We start from the raw sequence: 20,957 nt of genomic DNA, 5'->3' as shown, positions 1-20,957 counted from the left end.
TTAAATTGATTCGCATGTCATGTTAGTAGTCAAACCGATTTAAATTGCATATCGCATGTGCTGCATTATTCATGTTGCATTATTTAGGAGCATGCATGTTCTAATTCTTTTGCTTTGTTTGGCTTGCATTGGAGTACTAGGTGAACACTTATTGCTTTATCATATCGCATGCGTGTGATTGTTCTCATATCAAGCATGAATACCTAAGTGCTTAAGTGATATACTTGTTTGAATGCCTGTGGATGAAGGCTAATTGCTCAAATTGGGATAACTTGATGAATGTACATATGAGATCACTTTTCAAGTGGTACATATTCTAAACAATTTTCAAAAAAACATAAAATCAAAGTATTACAACTTTTGCAAATTAGTCTATGCTTGTGTGTGTCACATAGTAAAATAGCCTAATAATCGGAACATGTGCATATAATGTAAATAAGAATCATATCATGATTAGTAGACGCCGACCTTTGATCGGGCAAGTGGGGTGCTCAATTCATAACCTTCCCCTCTCGTACCTAAGTTCCTGAGCCGAGATACTTTGGTGATGACGGATAAGTGGCCTTTGGCATGAGTCTCAAGTTTCCTCAATTTTCTAAAATTATTTAGGTGGTGACTCTGTAATCTAGCAAATTAGTCCATTTTTGGCATTTTTGATTCAAAATCGATTTTCCAAAAGAATTATCGAATTTGGACTCATTTGTGTTTTTCTATTTCATGCTGTGAGGTCCCGTAAACAGTGGCGGAGGGAGTGAAGGCCAGGAGAGTCACGTGCCCTCCTGGATTTTGGGATTTTTTTTTTTAAATTTTGTAAACATAAAGAAAATATTTTAAATAAAAAAAAATTACAAAAATATTATTAGAGTGAAATGACAACAACATTTTAAAAATTATGAGAACAATAATGGTTGTTTTAATTCAAAATAAAAAGACTACTATAAATTATATTATCTATAAAAAGTTTTTGAATGTAACGGCAATGTCATTATTATTGACATGCAAATATAAGTAATCTCACTATAAAGATATGAAATTTATTGGATTGTTAGTTACATTTGACAGGTAAAGTTCACTCTCTATGTGTTTACGTATTATTAGTTGATGATATCACATATCAATGATGATGTGATATTACCATTATATTGAATTTTTAATCAAATTTTATATAATTTTTTTATCAATATATAATTTATTTTAAGACTTATATCTATATTTTTTTTTGTATTGTTCATGATACACTAGTTAGAAATAGCATTATTTTTTTTGATGTTTCTCAAAATCAATCTTGAAAACTTGCATGAAATATTTTTGTAAAAATTTTTGATATTGTAATTAATAAGTGCCTCATCTAATTTAATTTTTTGGCTCCCCACTGCCCGTAGAGATATTTTCTTATTGTAGTTTGATAATCTAAACCGTTCATATTGTAAGATTTGTCAAGTGTATCATCCGTAAAAAAAATTAAGTTAATTGGATATCTATAACCCCATGATCAAGTCCTAATTGTTTTATAAAAATTATTAAAATCATGTTAATTGTATATTTTTTGAAAAACAAAAGTGCTCTTACTAAGAGGTTACAGATGTCCTATTTACTTTATTTTTTGCATCGATGATCTATTCGATAAATCTTACAATATAAATGGTTCGAATAATTGAAAAAGACTTAGGACACGCTCTCAATAGGTCTCACAACATCCTGTTGTGCCTTGCAGGAACCCCAACTCCTAAACATATGCATAATTTGGTGCGTATGTACAGAAGGAGTTCCCGAATTTATATTTTTAACGGAAATGGTTGGTGGCCCGAAAATACATGGCTCGAATGGTTCGAAACACCCAAAACGACGTCGTTTTGACATATTCGAGCCATTCGAGCCGCAGAATTCGGGCCACCAAACATTTTTCTATTTTTAAAGATTGGTTTCACACTTATCTTCTCATTCACCATTCTAGCTGTAGGGATATATTTTCTGAGTACCAACACGTAGCCAAGGTGACGCCGACGTGTCAGCCGAGGTGCCACGTGTCCTGGTTGTGATGCCGAGGTTATCTCAGCTAGGCCGAGGTTACCTTCGAAGATATCGGAATCCGAGATAAGCGGATAGGGCACACGAGTCCTAGAATGAAGAAGGACTTCAGCATGGATAATGAAAACACTCTTAGGGAGTTTATCTTTATCTATTGGAGAGTCCAAGATAGGCACTGAGCTAAAGTCTATTGAAGCTAGGCTTCTATTGGGATTATGATTGAGTTGGCTATAAAAGAGAGGCACCCCCATGGGTTAAAGGTACGCAATTTATATTCTGAATAGTGAGTTAAGCACTATTGATTATCTTTGAGATAACTGACTTGATCGTTGGAGTGCCCCGAGTGGACGAACTACCGTCGGAATCTTCTCTTTCTGTTGCAGGTCATTCAGGCGTCATCTATTCTGCCAGTACTCTCCAACTGAATACTAAGTTGACAGTGTGATCAAAAATTCACTCACACACTAGCATATGGCTTTTGGTAGTTTATTTCACCAATTTAATGAAAGAAGAGAAAAAGCCAAATAGAAAAAGGGTGAAACAATTAGCTAGTGTCACCTTGAAGGATGTATCATTATGCATAGTACCAACAATGGAAAAGTTTCAACCACCAAAAGTTACCTAATAATGGGTTGATTCAAGGCTAACATGAGATCAATCCTTGGTCTTTTCTTTTCTTAGCACTTTTTATAAATAAATAATATATATCATCGATTTTGATTTTTTATTATCATTTTGTATCATCACTTATTTATGATTAATTTATTATTTAAAAATAATTATTAAACAAATAATTAAAAAAAATAAAATCTTATTATTTATTTTAATAATATAAAATGATAAATTAAAAAAAAAAAAAAACAGATAATATGTACCAGCTCAATTTGCATTATGATTGCAGCCATATCAACACATGAAAGAAGATTACCACCAAACTTTTCCATTTAGACAAGCAATTGCTAGCTTTAGCCCTTACCTACTGATTGTAATTTGTGACCCACCCAGCCACCACCCAAGGAATTAATTAGTTATCATGAAAATGTCTTTAAAAAAAAAAAAAAAAAAAAAAAATTGTCACTCTACTCAAATTTAAGAGAATTTTTTTTTTTTTTATATTACAAACATAAAAACTAAACACAAAATAAAACTCATATGGGCAAAATATATATATATATAATGTATAATTGGGATTCACTTCTCAAACAAATTATCTATATATATATACTTTGTGTTTGATTTTGTGATTATTTTTGTATTTGTAAATTTATTTTTTTTAAATTATGAATTTTGACATAAATTGTGCAACTTTATAGCACCACATTATGACACCTGAGAAGGGCTTATTTCTAACATGCAAACATAAAATCATAGTTAGGAAGGCCATGTTTGTTTGGCTTTATAGAAGAGAGGGGATTTGGAATACAGTGGGATTGGTTGAGAAAATTATTAGTGTGGTCGTATTAAGTTAGAGATGGAGGATAAAGAATGTTTATTTATGTATTAGTGTGATGGTATTAGTTGATTGAGATTAAATCTATTAAATTATGTAAAAGCCCTTACACATATTTTTGTAAAGTGGGGGTACAATATTTTTTTTTTGTATTTATTAAAATATTAAAATATTTCTTTCACAAATTTTGTATTTTAAAAATACATATATATGTATATGATTAATAATTTATTTAAAAAAATAATATTAAAAATATTTTAATCCATTTTATTTAATAAATAACTAATGCAATTTTTTAAAAAAACAAAAACAAAACTATATGAAATTACAATAATACCCTTCTTATACTCTTTTATTTAATGTAGGACAAGGGATAATGCCTATTTGTTTTGGATTACAGGAGATGTGATTGGATTAGAATAGATGTGAGACTTATTAAAATATTGTTTATTTATAAAATTTGGAAAGGGATTCATAGTCATACTCCCTTAGGAATAAGATAGGTTTTGGAAGAGGAGATTAGCAAAGGCCTCGAAGGATTGGGTTTCAAAATTAGGGAATTAGCTTGAATAAAAAGACTATTTTGCCCATGTAGTGTGTTGTGTGTTTGTGTGGTTTTTTTTTTTTTTGGTATTGAGTTATATATATATATATATATATAAATATTAAAATAATATAGTAAAAAAAATATTTATAAAATATAATTTTTTTAAAAAAAAATTCCAAAGGGTATTTATGATATTTCATATAATTAATCTCTCACTAAAATATATCACAAACAAATACAATTTTTCTTATTCCCCTCACTAATAATTCTCACACTAACAATCTTTTCACTAAAGAAAAGTAATCTACAAGAATTTTTTTTTTTTGTTACAGGAAAATCCTCACATCTTTACCGCAAGTCTAAAGTAGCATCCATGATGAGATTACCAAAGTATCTTATTGTCTGTTCTAAATGAGAGTATATAATCTCAAAGCTTGCACTGACCCCTCAATACAAACTCCATTTAAGTTGAGACTCGTGTAGTGGAGTCGAATCCACGCCAATTTGTTGTGTGGCAACACCTTAGAGCTCTCCCCCAAGCCAATTGCACTACCGCCCAGATTTATATGCAGGAATTATCAATAAAGAATAATTGAAACTTGTTATGAATTTCAAAATAGTAACATGGAAAGATCCCTAGACAGACATTGACACCCTCCCCAGCTGCCATGCTCAGAGTTTTGGATAATACTATACAGAACCAAAAAATGAAAATAAAAATAAACAAAAAGTAATATAAATAAAAAAATAAAGAAGCTTAATAAAAAAAGTGATGCATGTCACGTAGTGTGCATGTGCCCACTATCCATATTCCACATGCATGTCTACTGTACCCCCAAAGTCCCCCTCACATCACATGTAATGTACACACAAATGTCTCCAATCCAAGCATACACTGAGTGAGTGAGTTCCACATTGATATTTCTAATTAATGTACATACAATGTACTTTCAAGTACTTATATATAGGCAAACATATATAAAGTTGCACCAAAAAAAAAAAAATGTTTGAGATTTTCAAAGAGTTCACACAATTCTATCCACAATAATGTGATAAGAGATGAGTTTTGATTTATTACACATTTAATAATTGAGGGCTCAACTCTCTTGTTATATCATTGTGGATGAATTTGTAAGTATAAACGTGTGGGTTTCTAACATTACTCTAAAAAAAAAAGGATGTAATGTAAGAATTTTGGAGAAAATTTCCAAAATTAATTGGTATCAAGTATAAAGACTAGAAATTAATTTATTATAGTGCATGTGATTAAGAGATGCTATATACAACAAGTATATAATACTATGTGAGGGTGATAGAGAAATGTGTGCAAGGTGTGAGAAACAGATTAGACTTATGCTGTGTTTGGTGGAGGGATTTGATGAGGGATTTGGAAAAGGAAATGGAAAAGATAGGTGAAATATGAATAAAACATGTTTATATTTCACCTAGTTTTACACACCTTTTCTGTTTCCCTTTCCAAATCCCTCCCTAAATTCTCCAACCAAACACAGCATTAGAGATTTAACTTGCCAATTGATGTGATCAGAGTGTCCACTGATTCAGTGGTTAAAACTTAAGTAGCTATTCTTGAGATTTTGGGTTCGCATTTTAGTCCAGTCATTTTGTGCAAATTTCACCATAGATCAAGTCTATATCCAATTTATTCCTCTCGGACACAAATCAAATGAGAACTAAATTGGGTGTTGTCAATTAGAAGTGAAGTCCAATTTTAGTGTGGAATTTACTAAAATCAATTTATTATTATTATTATTATTTTTTCTCTTTAAAAAAAGAAGAAGAGAGAGATAGGCTTCCCTCTAACTAGACAATTGAACTAGAGGATTTCGTTGAGGGGACTGTGGGAGTATTTTTTATCCACCTTGATAAACGTATATCATTTACTTTATGCCTCCAAAAATACCACCTACGTAAAAATCATGTTGGATTAAATTGATTAGCTATTAATATCTACATTTTAGATGACATTTGTTTTTGAAAAATTAATTGTAAGTAAGATTTTGGGATCATACATTTTGAAGATAAATGTGATCCAATTATATGATTAGTAATGTCGGATCAACTTGATTTTTTGGCTTGTTTTGGGAAGTAGGAAAAAAAAAGTAGGTTATGGACTTTTTATGATTTTTTTTGAAAAATTGTGCAAAAAAATAGAAAAGTAATGTGACTCAAATAAGTTAATAAGTTTTTTTTTTTCCCCTACTTTCTAAAATAAGCCTTTATAAGCATGACATGATTTACTTGGGGAACTCTGAAAAATGAACAATTCTAATCAACGAGGTGAGTGCCTACAACCGTCAACCAAACCCTCCAATCCAAATATTAGACTGACTATTAAAAAAAATCACTAATTTAGTGAATGATGTTATATACTCATCGAAAAAGAAAATATATACACACATTAATGGGTGTGCTTCTTTTATAGTCTTAGATTCGAAATCTCTTGAGTACAAATAATTTTTTAGAGTTAGTTCATATGGAATTTTGTCCCGATTTTAATTGAATTCCTCCTTAGTAGATAGTAAGATTTAGGGGTGTAAACGGTTCGGTTCGGTCGGTGTTAAGAGTATATTTAGTATCGAACTGATTTTTTTCAATTTTTATGATTGAGAAATCTATACAGACCATATGTTAGAGTTCGGTCTTATCGATTTTATCAGTTTGATATAGAAGAGAAATTTACATGAAATTTTAAAAGGTTTTATAGTAAATTATAGAATTTTACATTGAAAATAAATGGAAAAAATATGTTAAAATTGCTCTATAAATGTTTTTCTCCCTAATTTTTATCACAAAAGTGTATTATATTAGTTACTTGTCATATAATGTTCAACAAATTATAACATAAAAATATTTAAATATAATATTCAGTTGGTTCAGTTTGCATCGGTATAAAAAGTTTTAAAACTAAAACAAACGGTATGTTATGAAAAACATACTAAAAACTAAAATTTTGGTCGATTTCAATTAGTTGGACCGATTTTATTGATTTTTATTACGTCTCCAGTAAGATTGATCCTCAAATTAGTTGATCTTTTAAGATTAGACACCAAATTATGAAAAATAAATAAATAAAGACAGGAGTAAAAGAACATTGGAGATATGGATTTTAAAAATAGAAGTAGGGCCAATGGAAGAGCAAATGTCTACAATCAGGTGGGCAGTTATATCGCCCCAATGTGCTTTGCCCAACTAAATTAATTAATTTAAATTTTATTTTTATTTTTAAATATCATAACTGTGCCATAATGACCTTCTTCCTACTCCATTTCCCAAACTAGGAAAAGAAAATGAAAAATATTTTATGTGTATCAATTAGTATATTAATAAATGATATCATAATTTAAATTTTTTTTAATATTTATAATTTATGTAATAAATAAAGTTATAATTTTAAAATAATAATATCATAATATATATTATTATATTAATTAATACATGTAACACCTGTTTAAAAAAATTCTTTCAGATTTTCTAAGTAACTTTCTCTTTCTCGATCTTTTCCCACATTGATTCTACTATACGCACTTTGATGCAGGTTTTCCTACTAATTACTACGTACAAAACACGATGTTCATTTCTCTCTCTCTGTCTCTCTCTCAACACCCAAACACGTCAACCTATCACTAAACTCCACACCACTCTCCATTTTTTGCTCCTTTCTAGTGGGAATAAAAACTCAACAGGGTCAATGAATCACTACCCTTCCTCCTACTCCTCCTTCCTCAATGCCGAGATGGAAAGTGCATTGCTTAGCCATTTGCCAATGTGAATTGAGTAAACATAAAACAAATATATAATTTTACATAGTGAAACATAAATAGAAGTCACACCTTATATCTCACATGTGTATCTTATTCTATAGAAAAAGTTTAATATCATAACATAGCTAATATCAAATTGTTTAGAAAAAATTGAATTTCAATTGAAAGAATTCAAAATAATTGTAACTACTTATGGAGGTACAAGTTGATCTGTATTTGATGCTAATGAAAATTGTGATACGGGACGCAATTTTTAGTTTCACCCAAGTTACACCTCAACAAAAATCTAATTGTTTTGAGTAATTTTTTTTTACTGAAATTTAATTTTTTTCAAATCTTTATGTGAACATTTATTTGGAAAAATAATATTGACATTTAATTTTTATATATTTCTTTTAAGAGTTTTAAAGGCAAAATAAGATGTGAATATCATTTATTTTTCTCTATTATCTTTTAACTATATTCTTTAGTTTAGCATGAAACAAGCAAATTAAAAATTTTAAAATTTTGGAGGAGTTGACTGAGAATTTTGTGAATGAAAGTTGGCAATGAAAATATATAATTTGATTTTAGGTTTAATTAAATATAAAGAAGATAGCAAAGACCATGGCTTGTAAACAAAAATAATAATAATGAACCCATGAGCTCTCCATGTGCAAATGTCAACCTTTTGAGATGATATGGTCACAGGGACTCTTCTATAAATATGGCCCATTGTTTTCATTAAAAAAAGTGGTGCTCCACTGTTTCCATGATTGCTATGTGCAAACTACTTTTTTTTCAACAGAAATTTTCTCACCTTTTATTTCTCTCCCCTCAACCAAAATAGTTACTTTCACGATAATTAAATAAAACAAAATAATATTATCAATCTACTAGAACAATGTAATAATGACATCTTTGTAATTATAATTATATAGGTGCACTTTGTTTTAAATTGATAAGTTCATGTTATTTTGTATACTTTTTCCGTTTAGGAGTTGTCTCCCACTTTCGGTTCATGATTTGAATAAGAGAATGTTGTCTGAGTTTGTAGAATTTAATTATTTAAATCATTCAACTTATTAGATTTTTTGCATTTGTTATTCATAAGAAAATTAGATTTTTTGCATTTCTCACCTTTTATGTTTCCAACTATTTCACCAAATTAGTATCAAATAAAGAGATCCCTACTCTTTTCATCAAATCAAATGAGCATTTAACATTTTATCAAATTTCGCAAGTGACCGTTGATGGATGACTGGATAGATAACTAGCCGGTCAACTGGATAGATGACAAGCCAAACAATTGGATAGACAACCAGATTGGAGAAGTTTTGAAGAAAATTTACACTATAGGTTGGACGCCTGCCAAGATATCCTCTCGATCGATCGGTTATTTGATGAAAATTAAAAATTTAACGTTAAAACGCTTAGTATTAGATAAAACTCTTAACCTAAATCTTTACTCAAATTTGATTTTTTTTTTAAAAAAAAAAAAAAACATTAGAGATACTCTAACATATTTAATTTATCACACTCATCGAAAAAAAAAAACCGTTTAATTTGTTTTTAAAAATAGACCATCTATTTGCTTTAGTGATAAACACAATAGATTAAATATATTACAATTTTTAGATTGATCTAATTTTTTATATAAATAATATACACAAAAATTTTTATTAAATAAACGGTTCAAATCATTAAAATATGTTTCACGAGCCCAAACAATACATTTTAATTCATTTAGGGGAGCTCATTCCTTCTGTTTATATAGCATTTATTCTAAATAAATAAATAAAAATCTGAAGAAATGGAATTTGATTAATTTGCCAAATTTAGCAAAAATTCCAAAACAAAAATAAGAAAAAGAAAAATTAGACAACATGATAAAGTCTGCAACGAATTGATCATCTTCTCCCTCCCTTTTTCTTTTTTTTTTTGTCCTAATTCTCGATTTTTTTTAATTTTCATGGAAAACTGAAATTATCCCGAAATTAGAAAACTAAATGTTAAACTTAGGAAAACTTCCACCCTAATACGCTACTCCGTCACACACTATATCATGTGACCATAATCAGGACCAATTTGATGATGACGATGATGAATCATGAATTCATCACCACCGTTCGATACGCCGAAAATCGAGCTTTGACTTAAAAACTGTTGCTGCTGCTGCATCTGAACCTCCCTCTGCCTCCGGAGCTCCAGAACCTTCCGGTGCGAGTTCGAATGCTTTGCCGACACAAAAGTCGGACTCGCAGCAGGTCGATACTCGGGCACCAACCGGCCCGACTTATACCGGACCCCACACGCATTACAAAGCGTTTTTGGGCCCATAGGCCCGGTCCGCCACTGCGGAGTCTTTTCGGATGCGCAATGCAGGCAACTCCGGCCCGGATTCTCACCCGAGTCTCTCTTCTTCGACGGCGTCGTTTTGGCTGATACGGTGGTGTTTGGTTCCGGGGATGAGATAGCCGGGGGGGCGAGGACGACGACGCGTGAGGCCCAGGTGCAAGGGACGGCGCGTGAGCGCTTGCTGCGGGCTTTGCCTCGGACTGCCACGTCGGCTGGGAATACCGGGCCAGTCTCGGACCGAAACTCGGTGGTGGGGCGTACCGTTTCGGAGGATGAGGTGTCGATCGGAGCTGTTGTGGCGGTGATCAGTTGGAGGTTCTGCAAATCGTCGCTCGAGAACGAGTCTTCCACGAAGTTCGAGAGCCATTCAAGCTCAGCCAAATCCTCGTACTGTTCATTCAAACAATTCAAAAAATTTCAAATTATTTCATGAATTTTTCAACTTTATTGAATTATATTCGCAGTTTCAAGCTAAATTTACATGAATTTCTACATTTTTTTTACTCAATAAATTTGGCAAAATTCAACCCTCTTTCTTATCTAGTTTTATTTTTCAATATTTTTTTAATATTTTGATAAAGTATTTTTTTAAGATAAAATCTAGATGTATCAAAATTAAATATTTATAAAAAAAAATTTAAAAATACGGAAATTAACGAAAAATTGAATGTAGCAAATGGATTGAGAAAATAAGAGGAATTTGTTATTCGAATTAGCAAATTCAGCTCAAATTATTCACAGAATGATAAGAAAATTACAAAATTTTTCATTATACGAGAAAATCAAGCCGAAAAAAAAAAAAAACTATAAAAACTAGGTTTCAAAGCAATGGAAACATTTTTAAACCTAGAAAATTACCGGAACGCAAAGTTCGCCGGATAATTGAGCATCAGCGAAGCTGCGGCAGCTAATATTACCCGAAACCTGAGTTTCCCCGCCTGAAACCGAGGAATTACAGCTGTTTCCGGTGACGGTGGAAGAGTCGGTGGAGTTTCCGGCAACATTATCGAAGAAGGCGTCAGTCATGAGTTCTTCGTCTTTGGGGAAATCGAGCAAGTCTTCAATGGTGAAATGATTGTTGTTCTCCAAAGGTTTTTGATCGAAATGGCGATTCTCAGGCAAGAAATGGGCTTCTCCGGCGAAGAAGAACTGTGATGAATCCATTGAAGGGTGTGTCATGTGAGCTTGCTTTCTCGTTTGGGACACGAGAGACGCAAAGTAACGGTTCCTTGAGAATTTTAGAGAGAGAAAAAGTTAGAGAGAGAGAGAGAGGGGGTTGGATTGTGTTTGAAGATGACGGGCGGAGAGAGCTGAAAGTTGGGGTTGGGTTTTGATGAGTGAGAAGAGGGGTCGAAATGTAAATATATGAAAATCAGTAGCATCTAAAAATAATTAATGTAAATTTAAATATTGGCAAGTCGCTTCTCACTTGGCTAGTTATGTACAGGTGTTTCTACATGGAAAATTACTCAAAAGCACTTTTTTTTTTTTTTTTTCTTCCTTTCTTTCTTTCTTTTTTTTTTCCTTTTTTCTTTTTAGTTCTTGTGGTGAATATGCAAATTTGGCATTGATTTGGTTAGTGATTTTTTTGAATTTTTTAAAAGTTGAAAGGGCTATTTTATTTATTTATTTTTAAATCGGTATCCTAAGAGAGTAATTATAAATAAGAGAAATATTATATTAAAATGACCACTATCACAATGGTCTTGCTGGAAAAATTGGTTATTTTAGTTTTTTGCTATTTTAGTAGGTAAAAAATTTTATATTTGAGAATATAATTGAATTTTTTTATAGTTAGATATGATATTTGTGAGAGAAAAAATGAAATGATTATAAATTTAATATGATATTTAAAATCTTATTTACTATTTTAACCTATTTTATTTTTTTTTTGTAAATTTTAACCTAAGAAAAGCTAAAACTCAACTTGCCATGGCCAATAATAGCTAGAAAGTTAACAAATAATTCAATAATCCTTTATAGTTACTTTCAACTTTTGTTATGGGAGAGGAATAAATATTACAAATAATATTAAACTCTTTTCCATGAAAGTTAAAGTCGCAACCTTACCTTACGAAGTGCTGCTATACAACTATTACGCTACAAAACACATCCAAAATTATGTGACTGACATTTGTAAAATAATGAAAATACTAGTAGATTTCTTTTATTAAAAATGATAAGATCACAAAAAACTAAATTATTCTACATAAGGAGTTGGGCTACTCTCGTAATGGAGTTTTAACACGAAAGAAATTAAGACATCTGTGGAGTTTATCATAAGTTTTGTTTTAATAATCTAAATTATTTATTTTTTAAGATTCGTTGAATAGAGTATTTAGAGTCGGCCCGAGACATAGGCTCACCAAGTCATGACTTAGGACCCCTCAAAATAGACCTAAAAAAGGACCCTCTCCTATTATAGTTTAATATAATATATTATGTATGTTTTAAGTTCAAAATAAATTAAAGAAGACCCAAACTAGTTTAAAATAAATTGACCCATTAAAAATTTAAAAGGCTCATTCAAAAGAAGTCAATAAACCAATTGAAGTGCTCAATCATCTGCAATTAATGGCAAATTGTTTTCCCATATTCATGAGTTGCTTATAGGATACTTTTTGACTATTTCGGTTATAGTTGCATCAAGGGAAATAAGCTTTTTAAGTTAAAAACGATCAAAAATTACCTTTAATCAACCATGTCACAAGAAATATTGAATGTATTAGTATTGTTATCCATTGAAAATGATTTTAAAAAACAACTAGATTATGCAAAATATGATTGATTTATGTGCTTCTAAAAATACAAGAAGAGGGAGGATTAAGTGATACTTATTAGTTGTTGTAATGTAATGCTAAGTATTTTTTATAATTTTGACACAAATCTTTTATCCTTTACCTTAAAAAAAAATTTCATTGAATGAAAAAAAAAATATATGTGAAGAGCCCCAAATGATCTAGTGATGTTTATTAGTTAATTATTGCCTTTGAGCCTTAGAAATCTCAATGTCGAGCATGAGAATATTAATGCAAAAAATTAAAATAATAAGACATCAGTAGCTATATATTTAAACTAAATTTATATTACAAAAGATAGATGGTCATTCTTGAAATTATATTTGTTGTCTATTTTTTAAAAATAAATATAATTCAAATATATAGTTACCGATATCTAATCATCTTGATTTTTTACATCAATATTCTACCCACAAAATTTTAAAAAGTAAACAGTTTGGATCATCGAAATCGATTCCAAAATGGGTTTATCAAGTCTAAACATTCTTTCAAGTTAAGATGACAGCTTGAGAAAAAACAAATCTCTATATAAAAATTGACTAATGTTATATATATCAATTAGTGCACTAACTAATGTACCAATTAACGATGTGACATAATTTCAGATGTTTTTGATATTTATAATTTGTATAATGAGTGGAGTTAATAATAATGTCATAATTAGTATTAATACATTAGTTAGTACACTAATTAATATATGTAGCACCACTCATAAAAATTATGTTGGTATATTATTATTTTTTTAGTTATCGTAGAACTATTTAATGCAGTTAAATTTAAATTTCAAAGAAAAATGCTTGGGAGCACTAAAGTGCTCCCACTAATTAGGTGGCAGTGGGTCCCGCCATTAATGATGTGATGTTTTGGTCTTAAAGTTGTATTTTTTTATTTATTTTTATTTTTTTAATACATTAGTGTTATTAATGGTGATATTTTTAATGGGATGAATCATTGTTGAATTTCAAATTGACGTTTAGACAAAAGTATATTTGTGTTGTGTTTCACACAATAGTAGAGGAAAAATTGTCAAACCTAACATAATGCTAATCAAGATATTTACTAGCTTGTCTATTTGACTTTTGGTATGATAAAAACATAGTTATAATTGATGGCATGAAGTATGCCTTTTAAATCTAATAGTTGGAAGTGATGGAACGCGTATCTTTTTTTTTTTTTTTTTGGCCATTGTGTAAGAAATTAATTTCAAACATAAAAAAAATACATTAAATTTGATAAATATAAGGGTCTTTCAACAAAAAGTTCAGTAATAGGACTTGGAAGCCAATCCTATAACAATTTTATTAATTCCTTAAGTCATGTACGCACCATAATTCCCTTTATTAAAAATTAGGTTTCTAGGTATATGCCTTAATCTATACACAAGTAGAGATGAGAAGGAGTAACATGCCATTAGCTGCTGCTTCTTCTTCTTCTTCTTCTTCTTCTTCTTCTTTTTATTTATTTATTTTTTTTTTTAGTTTTAAAATTTCATAATTTTTATTGTACAAGGTTTTGATAAAATTTATATTGTTGGAACTTACTTATATAAATTGAAAAGAAAAGAGAGAGAGAGGAGAAATTTCACACTTTTTGTGGGTTTGAAAGTGTAAAATTCTACATTTTTACATAAATTCAAACTATGTAAAAGCAATAGAAGTTAACCATCACACTTGTTTTAGTCTAGAAATCGTAAAATTTCATACCTTCAAAATTGAGTGATTTTGGAGTTTTAAGCAGTAATAAAAAAATAATATTAAAAGTGTCACACTTGCTGAAAAATGTTTTCAAAAAAGTAGAAGTATGAAACTTCAATAAATGTTAATTGTCTTGATATTTGTAAATCTATCAATTGACAAAAAAATTCTAAACTTATACTTAAAAATCCAATAGCCATCACAAAAACATAGACCATAAAAGGAGGAAATAAAGAACTGAATACAATAAATAAAAAATCTCATAATGAATGACAAATAATCAAATGTTGTTTCAAGACTTCTTAACCACTCAATTGAGAATGTATAGCTAATTCAATTGGTTACTATATCATGTTGAAGAGAAAAAAATCCACATTACTTGCAGTCAAACTTCATCTCAACATTTTTAGGTGTAACACCAACAATCTCTTGATTTTCTAGGGCCTTTTCTTTTATTTGGGATTGGTAAAGAAAATATAAGAAGCTTTTGGTTCTGTTCATTTGATTTAAGACAGAAAATAATTGTTATGTGTACAAAAAATTTCAAACACAAAATGTATAAACATGAGATAAAAAATATATCTTGGCATTGAAATTTAGGCTTGTAGGAGAGGGTTCAAGAAAGGAGTTGAGAAATTCGAATTCTCTGGAATATGATAAAAGGCTTAGATTCTTCAATAATCTCAACTTAGGAACACAACAACAAAGGAGATGATGGAGATAAGAGATTGGGTGAAGAAGAAGGCAAAATGGCTAGAGAATAGAATAATGGCAATGCTCTCCCATTGATCTCCCACTTTCACTCTCAAGGTTGATAATGGAGAAGGGAAATTAGTTCTTTCCCAAGAGTTAAAAATCTCCAAAATCCATCCCTTGTAAAGCTATGGGTGGGTGCTATTTATAGGCACCTCATGATGTAGGATGGAGCCCATGTGCAAGGCACATGGGGGATATTCTCTCTAACCACCTTGTCCGAGGGGGTGACCTCTCCGAGGAGGTGACTTCTCCGAGGAGGTGACCTCTCCGAGGAGGTGACTTCTCCGAGGATGAGAAAACCCCGAAGAGGAGATCACTCCCTCGGCGAACCCTTCTTCTTAGCCACACCTAACCAATGATCCCCAATCATCCCAAAGGGTCAGGGGTAGTCCCAGAGGACGTCCTGCCGCAAAATATTGCCGAGTCTCATGGACCCCCCGGGGTCGTGCCACCTCGACCCGGGTATAGGCTAGTTTAACCGAAGAGTGAATTTATCTCCACTCACCGTCCTTGGGATCGGGTCCTTTGTTCGAACTCCATTACGCCCATGGTTCTGGTGCGTAGATCCCGGAAAGCTCCGAGCCCGCAAGTGTTCTGGGACTCATTAACGGAGCGACTTCTAGATTGCGTCTGAATCCGTTCGAAGCCAAGTACTTCGGATCTCTAGATTTGTGGGTCCGAATCTTTTCGAGTCCGAGTGCCTCGGATCTCTAGGCTCGCTTAATACCCTTTCGAGTCCGGGCCCGAGTAAGTCTCTAGGTTCGTGGATCCGAACCCTTTCGAGGCTTAGAGCGATTCAATCCGTTTAATGGCGATAAATCTGGGCCCACCGATTCTTGGACTTGCGATGAATTCGGGCCCACTAATCTTGGGCTATTGGGCCTAAATAATTTAGTGGGCTCAAATTAGCCCCTCTTACATTTGCCCCTTGCGTGTATGAGAAATTTTAAATTTCTCAGACATGCATACTGTCATTTCTTCGACCCTGTTTCGCATCACGTTCCCCAAAAAAAAAAACGTTTTGTCACGACAGAGTCTATGGATAAAGTTGATGACGCACTTCAATTTACAGAAAAAATTGACAAGCAAAAATTTTAATTTTTTGTACTCTTTTTTTTTTTTTTTTTTTTTTTCAGAGACCATCTCAATATATATATATATATATTTTTCATTCCAAGCAAAAAAAAAAAAAAAAAATAAAAAAAAATAAAGCACACCGACCATCATTTTTTATTTTAGAAGGATAAGACCCATTATTTATTTTTATAGGACCATAAATTTTTGACCTAGTCTCTTTTTATCAAACCCTATACTCAGCCGCCCCTCTCTCTAAAACAGAGACCAACCCAGGCTTTTTGTTCTTCTTCAAGCAGCTTTCCTTCTTCTTCTTCGAGTTGTTCTGCTTCGGGTTTGCTCACGGAGGGGCTTGTTGATTTTATCTTACGGCTTGTGCTTGTGCTTGAAGGGCTTTGCAATTTTCTCTAAGTTGAGTTAAAATATTTGTTCCATAATGCTTAATTCTGAAGTAAACAGCAATGTGATGGGCAACAGTGGGGCTGGCATGCCTTCTGACCATAAACAGTCACCGCTACTAAGAAAGATAGCACTGAGAGATGTCCAGAATGATAATAGAACTTTGATACGTAATCATCCAGAAAATTCCCCCATTCTGGGTGGAAAATCCATCACAGATGCAATCAAGGTTTCTGGAACTAAGAGACTCACACCTGAGTGCCCTTTAAGCCCCCCTTTTGGCCCTTCCTCGAGCAAAAATGGTGTAAAAGATCATTTCATGAATGCCCGAAGAAAGTTTGATTCAGAACCAGGCAAAAAAAAAATTCAGGACAGTACGGACAAAAGTGCTGATAACCGTCAATCAAGCTCAAAGCATTCTTGCCACAAGCAACAGGAATTACCTCGACAGCAGACTCAGATGAAGGAGAGCAATTTGTTTTGTTCTCCTGTAGTTAGACCAAATCATATGGCTTCAATGATGAACTTTATGTGCGGTGGATCTCCAGTTCCCATTGAGGTCAACTCAGAGATCTGTCATTCAACTGATTCTAAGGCTACCAATGATCAACAAAAAAAAAAAAAAGAACGGTTTATTCATTTGCAGAAGGTCTTGAAGCAGTGCGACGAGTCTAATCAGAGGGATTATATCCAGACAGACACGCAGTTGAGTTGGAGAAAAAAAAGCAATGCAATTTCCAGGCACCGTCTTCAGCCGTGATCTGGCCAACGCCGACCACGTCCGCCCTTGCGGCGTCGGTCTGTCCAAGTGTTCTACCACCTCTTTATCGCTTCTGTACGTTGGTGGGTAAGCTATTCGAAAATTTTTTTTAAAGAAAAATTGGTGGAAGCCTTCTTTGTGGTAAACCCAACTTCAGAATCTCTACATCTGATATATATATTTTGTGAATCTTGATGTGTCAATTGCTGCTCATTACTTAAAGAAAATAAAACTTAAATAGCCCTCCGTTGATTTTTTCCTTGAAATGGAGGCAAGTCTTGAGGCATTTTTGTTGACTCAAAATCTGATGTTGCTAAAATCACAATATTGAATCTTTGAATATTGTAATTCCTGAATTTGAAACTTTACTCAGAAGCTTGGTTTGAATGTAGACAAAATGACACTTTGCTTCGTTGAAAAGAAAGAAACAAACGTGTTGTTGTTGTCGATGATACACACATTGGTATTGCTATTTGTTGAACCCCTCCGACTGGATCTTGAACTCATGATGAAATGTAGCCCTGAAATTCATATTTTGGAGCTTGACTTTGTGTCGATAAATATTGACATAGATGGGGTACTAATGTTGCATAGATTCATTGGTGTAGAGAGAGAAATAATTTGAATCTTTTGAGTTTTGTTGGTGCTGCTACTGAAAATTTTGTCTTGAAATAGCTATTGCCTCTATTGAATCTTGATTTGCATAAGAAATGTAGTCTTGAAATTCATGTTGACAAATCTAACGTAAATAGAATATTTGATGCTTGCATTGAAATATTGATGTCAATGGTGGAGATGTGATAGGAATGATGTCACGCTTGATACCATGTGCCAAGACCGAACCAGCTTACCATCAGCCTCTCTTTGCTGAAACTCTTCCTCCGGCTTCGGCGGTCCAATGCAAACCACACACGTCGCCCGTTCAACGCGTCGTGTGTGGTCTTGCCTAACGCTGTTCAACTCGTCGTTGGTGTGCCCTCCTGGCTTAGCAACATTTTTCAAAGCTCCGAATACATAGATCTTGGCCTTGCTTTACACTCACTGGTTCCAGCTCCAATCACTGTTGACTTCGACGGTTCCAACGCACACCACACACGTTCGCCCTCTCAACGCAACGTGTGTGGTTGCTGACTCTTCTGTGGTACCAGCGTTGCTTCCGGCTTGAACTTGTCCGACGCCCACCACGCACGTTTGCCCACTCAACGCAACGTGTGTGGTCCTGCCAAGCCTAGCCCAGTCTTGTTGATTACAGTCTGTAAAACCTCTCTGATTTTAACTTGAATTTCCAACATCGGCTTCGGACTTCACCCCTCTAACAGTCCCAAATTTGTGAGTATGAAATTTGGCTCCCTCTTCCTCTTGTTGAATAATAAAGACGATATATTGTGGTTTGTTTAACTTGTGGATGCTTGGGAAATACATAGCTGATGCCAAAATTTTGTGTGACCGTTGTAGCTTTACGTCGGCTTGAGAGGAATTGGCCCGGAGAGATAAAAACTTGATTGTTGCATTTTCATAAACTTGCTCAGAGTAATAAAATTGTTGTAACTTAAATAGATCATTATTATTTGTTGATATTGCCCCATTCCGATAATGCCTGAATCATGATCTGAAATTGATATTGCTCATCTCATTTGTCGGTTTTACTATTTCAGACAAATAAATTTTTGATTGAGATCCACGTCCTCGGGGCCCTTGGAACCCACACTAATGAGAGTAAGGGCTGTTCCTCGGAAGTCCGAACAAAAGCAAGACTGTCCCTCGGGCGTCCGAAGGTAGCACACACCCTACTTTGGCAAGAAAGATTCCTCTGGAAGATAACCGAGTCTACCAAGCTTCTACCAACAGAAGTAAAGACTGTCTCTCAGAAGTCCGAGCAGAAACAAGGCTGTCCCTCGGAAGTCCGAGCAGAAACAAGGCTGTCTCTCGGAAGTCCGAGCAGAAACAAGGCTGTCCCTCGGGAGTCCGAGTGGATGCGCACTTCTACTTCGGCAGCTAATGGAAGCAAAGGCTATCCCTCGGGAGTTCGAGCAGGAGACAAGGCTCTCCCTCAGAAGTCTAAGCAGAAACAAGGCTATCCCTCGGAAGTCCGAGTGGATGCGCACTTCTATTTCGGTAGCTAATGGAAGCAAAGGCTATCCCTCGGGAGTTCGAGTAAGAGTCCACTCTACTTTGAAAAGAAAGATCCTCAGAGCTCGTATTGATGAAATCAAGAGCTGTTCTTCAGACCCGCACTAATGAGAGCAAGAGTTGTCCCTCGGAAGGCTCTCCTTCAGAAGTCCGAGCAGAGACAAGTCTATCTCTCGGAAGTCCGAGTGGAAGTATACTTCTATTATGTCAAGAAAACTCCCTTCAGGTTGGTAACTGAGTCTACTATTTCTCTTTCTTCTTTGAGGGGCAACAAAAATTGAAAACTGTTTCAAGCAACATAACACCATGAAGATATACAATGTAGAGAAAATAACTTCTAATGGAGATACATAATATGGAGGAAATAAATTTCTTCATGACATAAGAAAGATAGAACTTCTTGGACACTGTAGTAAATGCAAACTGTAAATGTCATAGATAGACTTCTTCTACGGAATGTTGAAATTTGCCCCTAGAGTTGCAAGATCATTTGGAAAGCTTTCACCAGCTGCTCGGGTTGTGGCCATCATGCACCATCATAAATAGTACACCATCTTGCCTCCTTCTCGAACTTTCATCACCTTCCGAGGAATAGGCGGACTTTCTGGTCTAGACATTGCCCGCTTACTTGACTCTGCCATCAGCTCCTTGTCATCTTTGATATCCTCCCAACGAGGAATTTTGACCCCTCGAGGCTTAGAGGTGGTGGGAACTTCTTCGACAGCCAGTTCGGTGAAGTAGATGGCATCAGAATAATGAGCTTCATGGATCTCGAAAGGCCTTTCTGTAGCCTGAATTGTCACCGTCTTCTTTCCCCATTTTGCCTTAACACACTGATGATAACTCGATGGTACAGCCCCATATCTATGCATCCAGGTCCTCCCTAGAATGATGTGATAATTTGTCTCAGAATCGATAATATGGAACTTGGTGGCCGAGCGAATCTCTCCAACGGCTAAATCAACTGTTACGCATCCGATAGTAACTCTCCTTTCTCCACCGAAGCCAGTGATGACTATCGGCTGCTTCACAATGCGTTCTTCAGAGATTCCGGCCTTTTCTAGAGTAGCGCGAGTTATAATGTTGATAGAGGCTCCACTATCTAGAAAGGCCCTTTTGAACTCAACCCCGTTAATAAAAGCAGTCACATAAAGCGGGCGATTGTGAGAAAAAAGATACTTCCGATCAACCTCGGAGAAAGT

The 20,957-nt window shown here is 33.6% G+C and overlaps 1 protein-coding gene across 1 annotated transcript; it reads right to left on the bottom strand.

Moving 5' to 3' along the window:
- Nucleotides 1-9,592: 9,592 nt before the first annotated feature.
- LOC114261971 (GATA transcription factor 9) lies at nucleotides 9,593-11,555 on the bottom strand. The gene is made up of 2 exons (XM_028202297.2): nucleotides 11,003-11,555; nucleotides 9,593-10,534 (listed from the first exon to the last, which is right to left on the bottom strand). Exons 1-2 carry the CDS (start codon nucleotides 11,321-11,323, stop codon nucleotides 9,845-9,847), a joined length of 1,011 nt encoding a protein of 336 aa, XP_028058098.2. The 5' UTR covers nucleotides 11,324-11,555; the 3' UTR covers nucleotides 9,593-9,844.
- Nucleotides 11,556-20,957: the final 9,402 nt, after the last annotated feature.

This window comes from Camellia sinensis, chromosome 15, assembly GCF_055761805.1.
Source record: "Camellia sinensis isolate YWXY chromosome 15, ASM5576180v1, whole genome shotgun sequence".
NCBI lineage: Eukaryota > Viridiplantae > Streptophyta > Magnoliopsida > Ericales > Theaceae > Camellia > Camellia sinensis.
The sequence above is the reverse complement of the archived record's forward strand: the minus strand, read 5'-3'. Positions and strand labels throughout refer to the sequence as shown.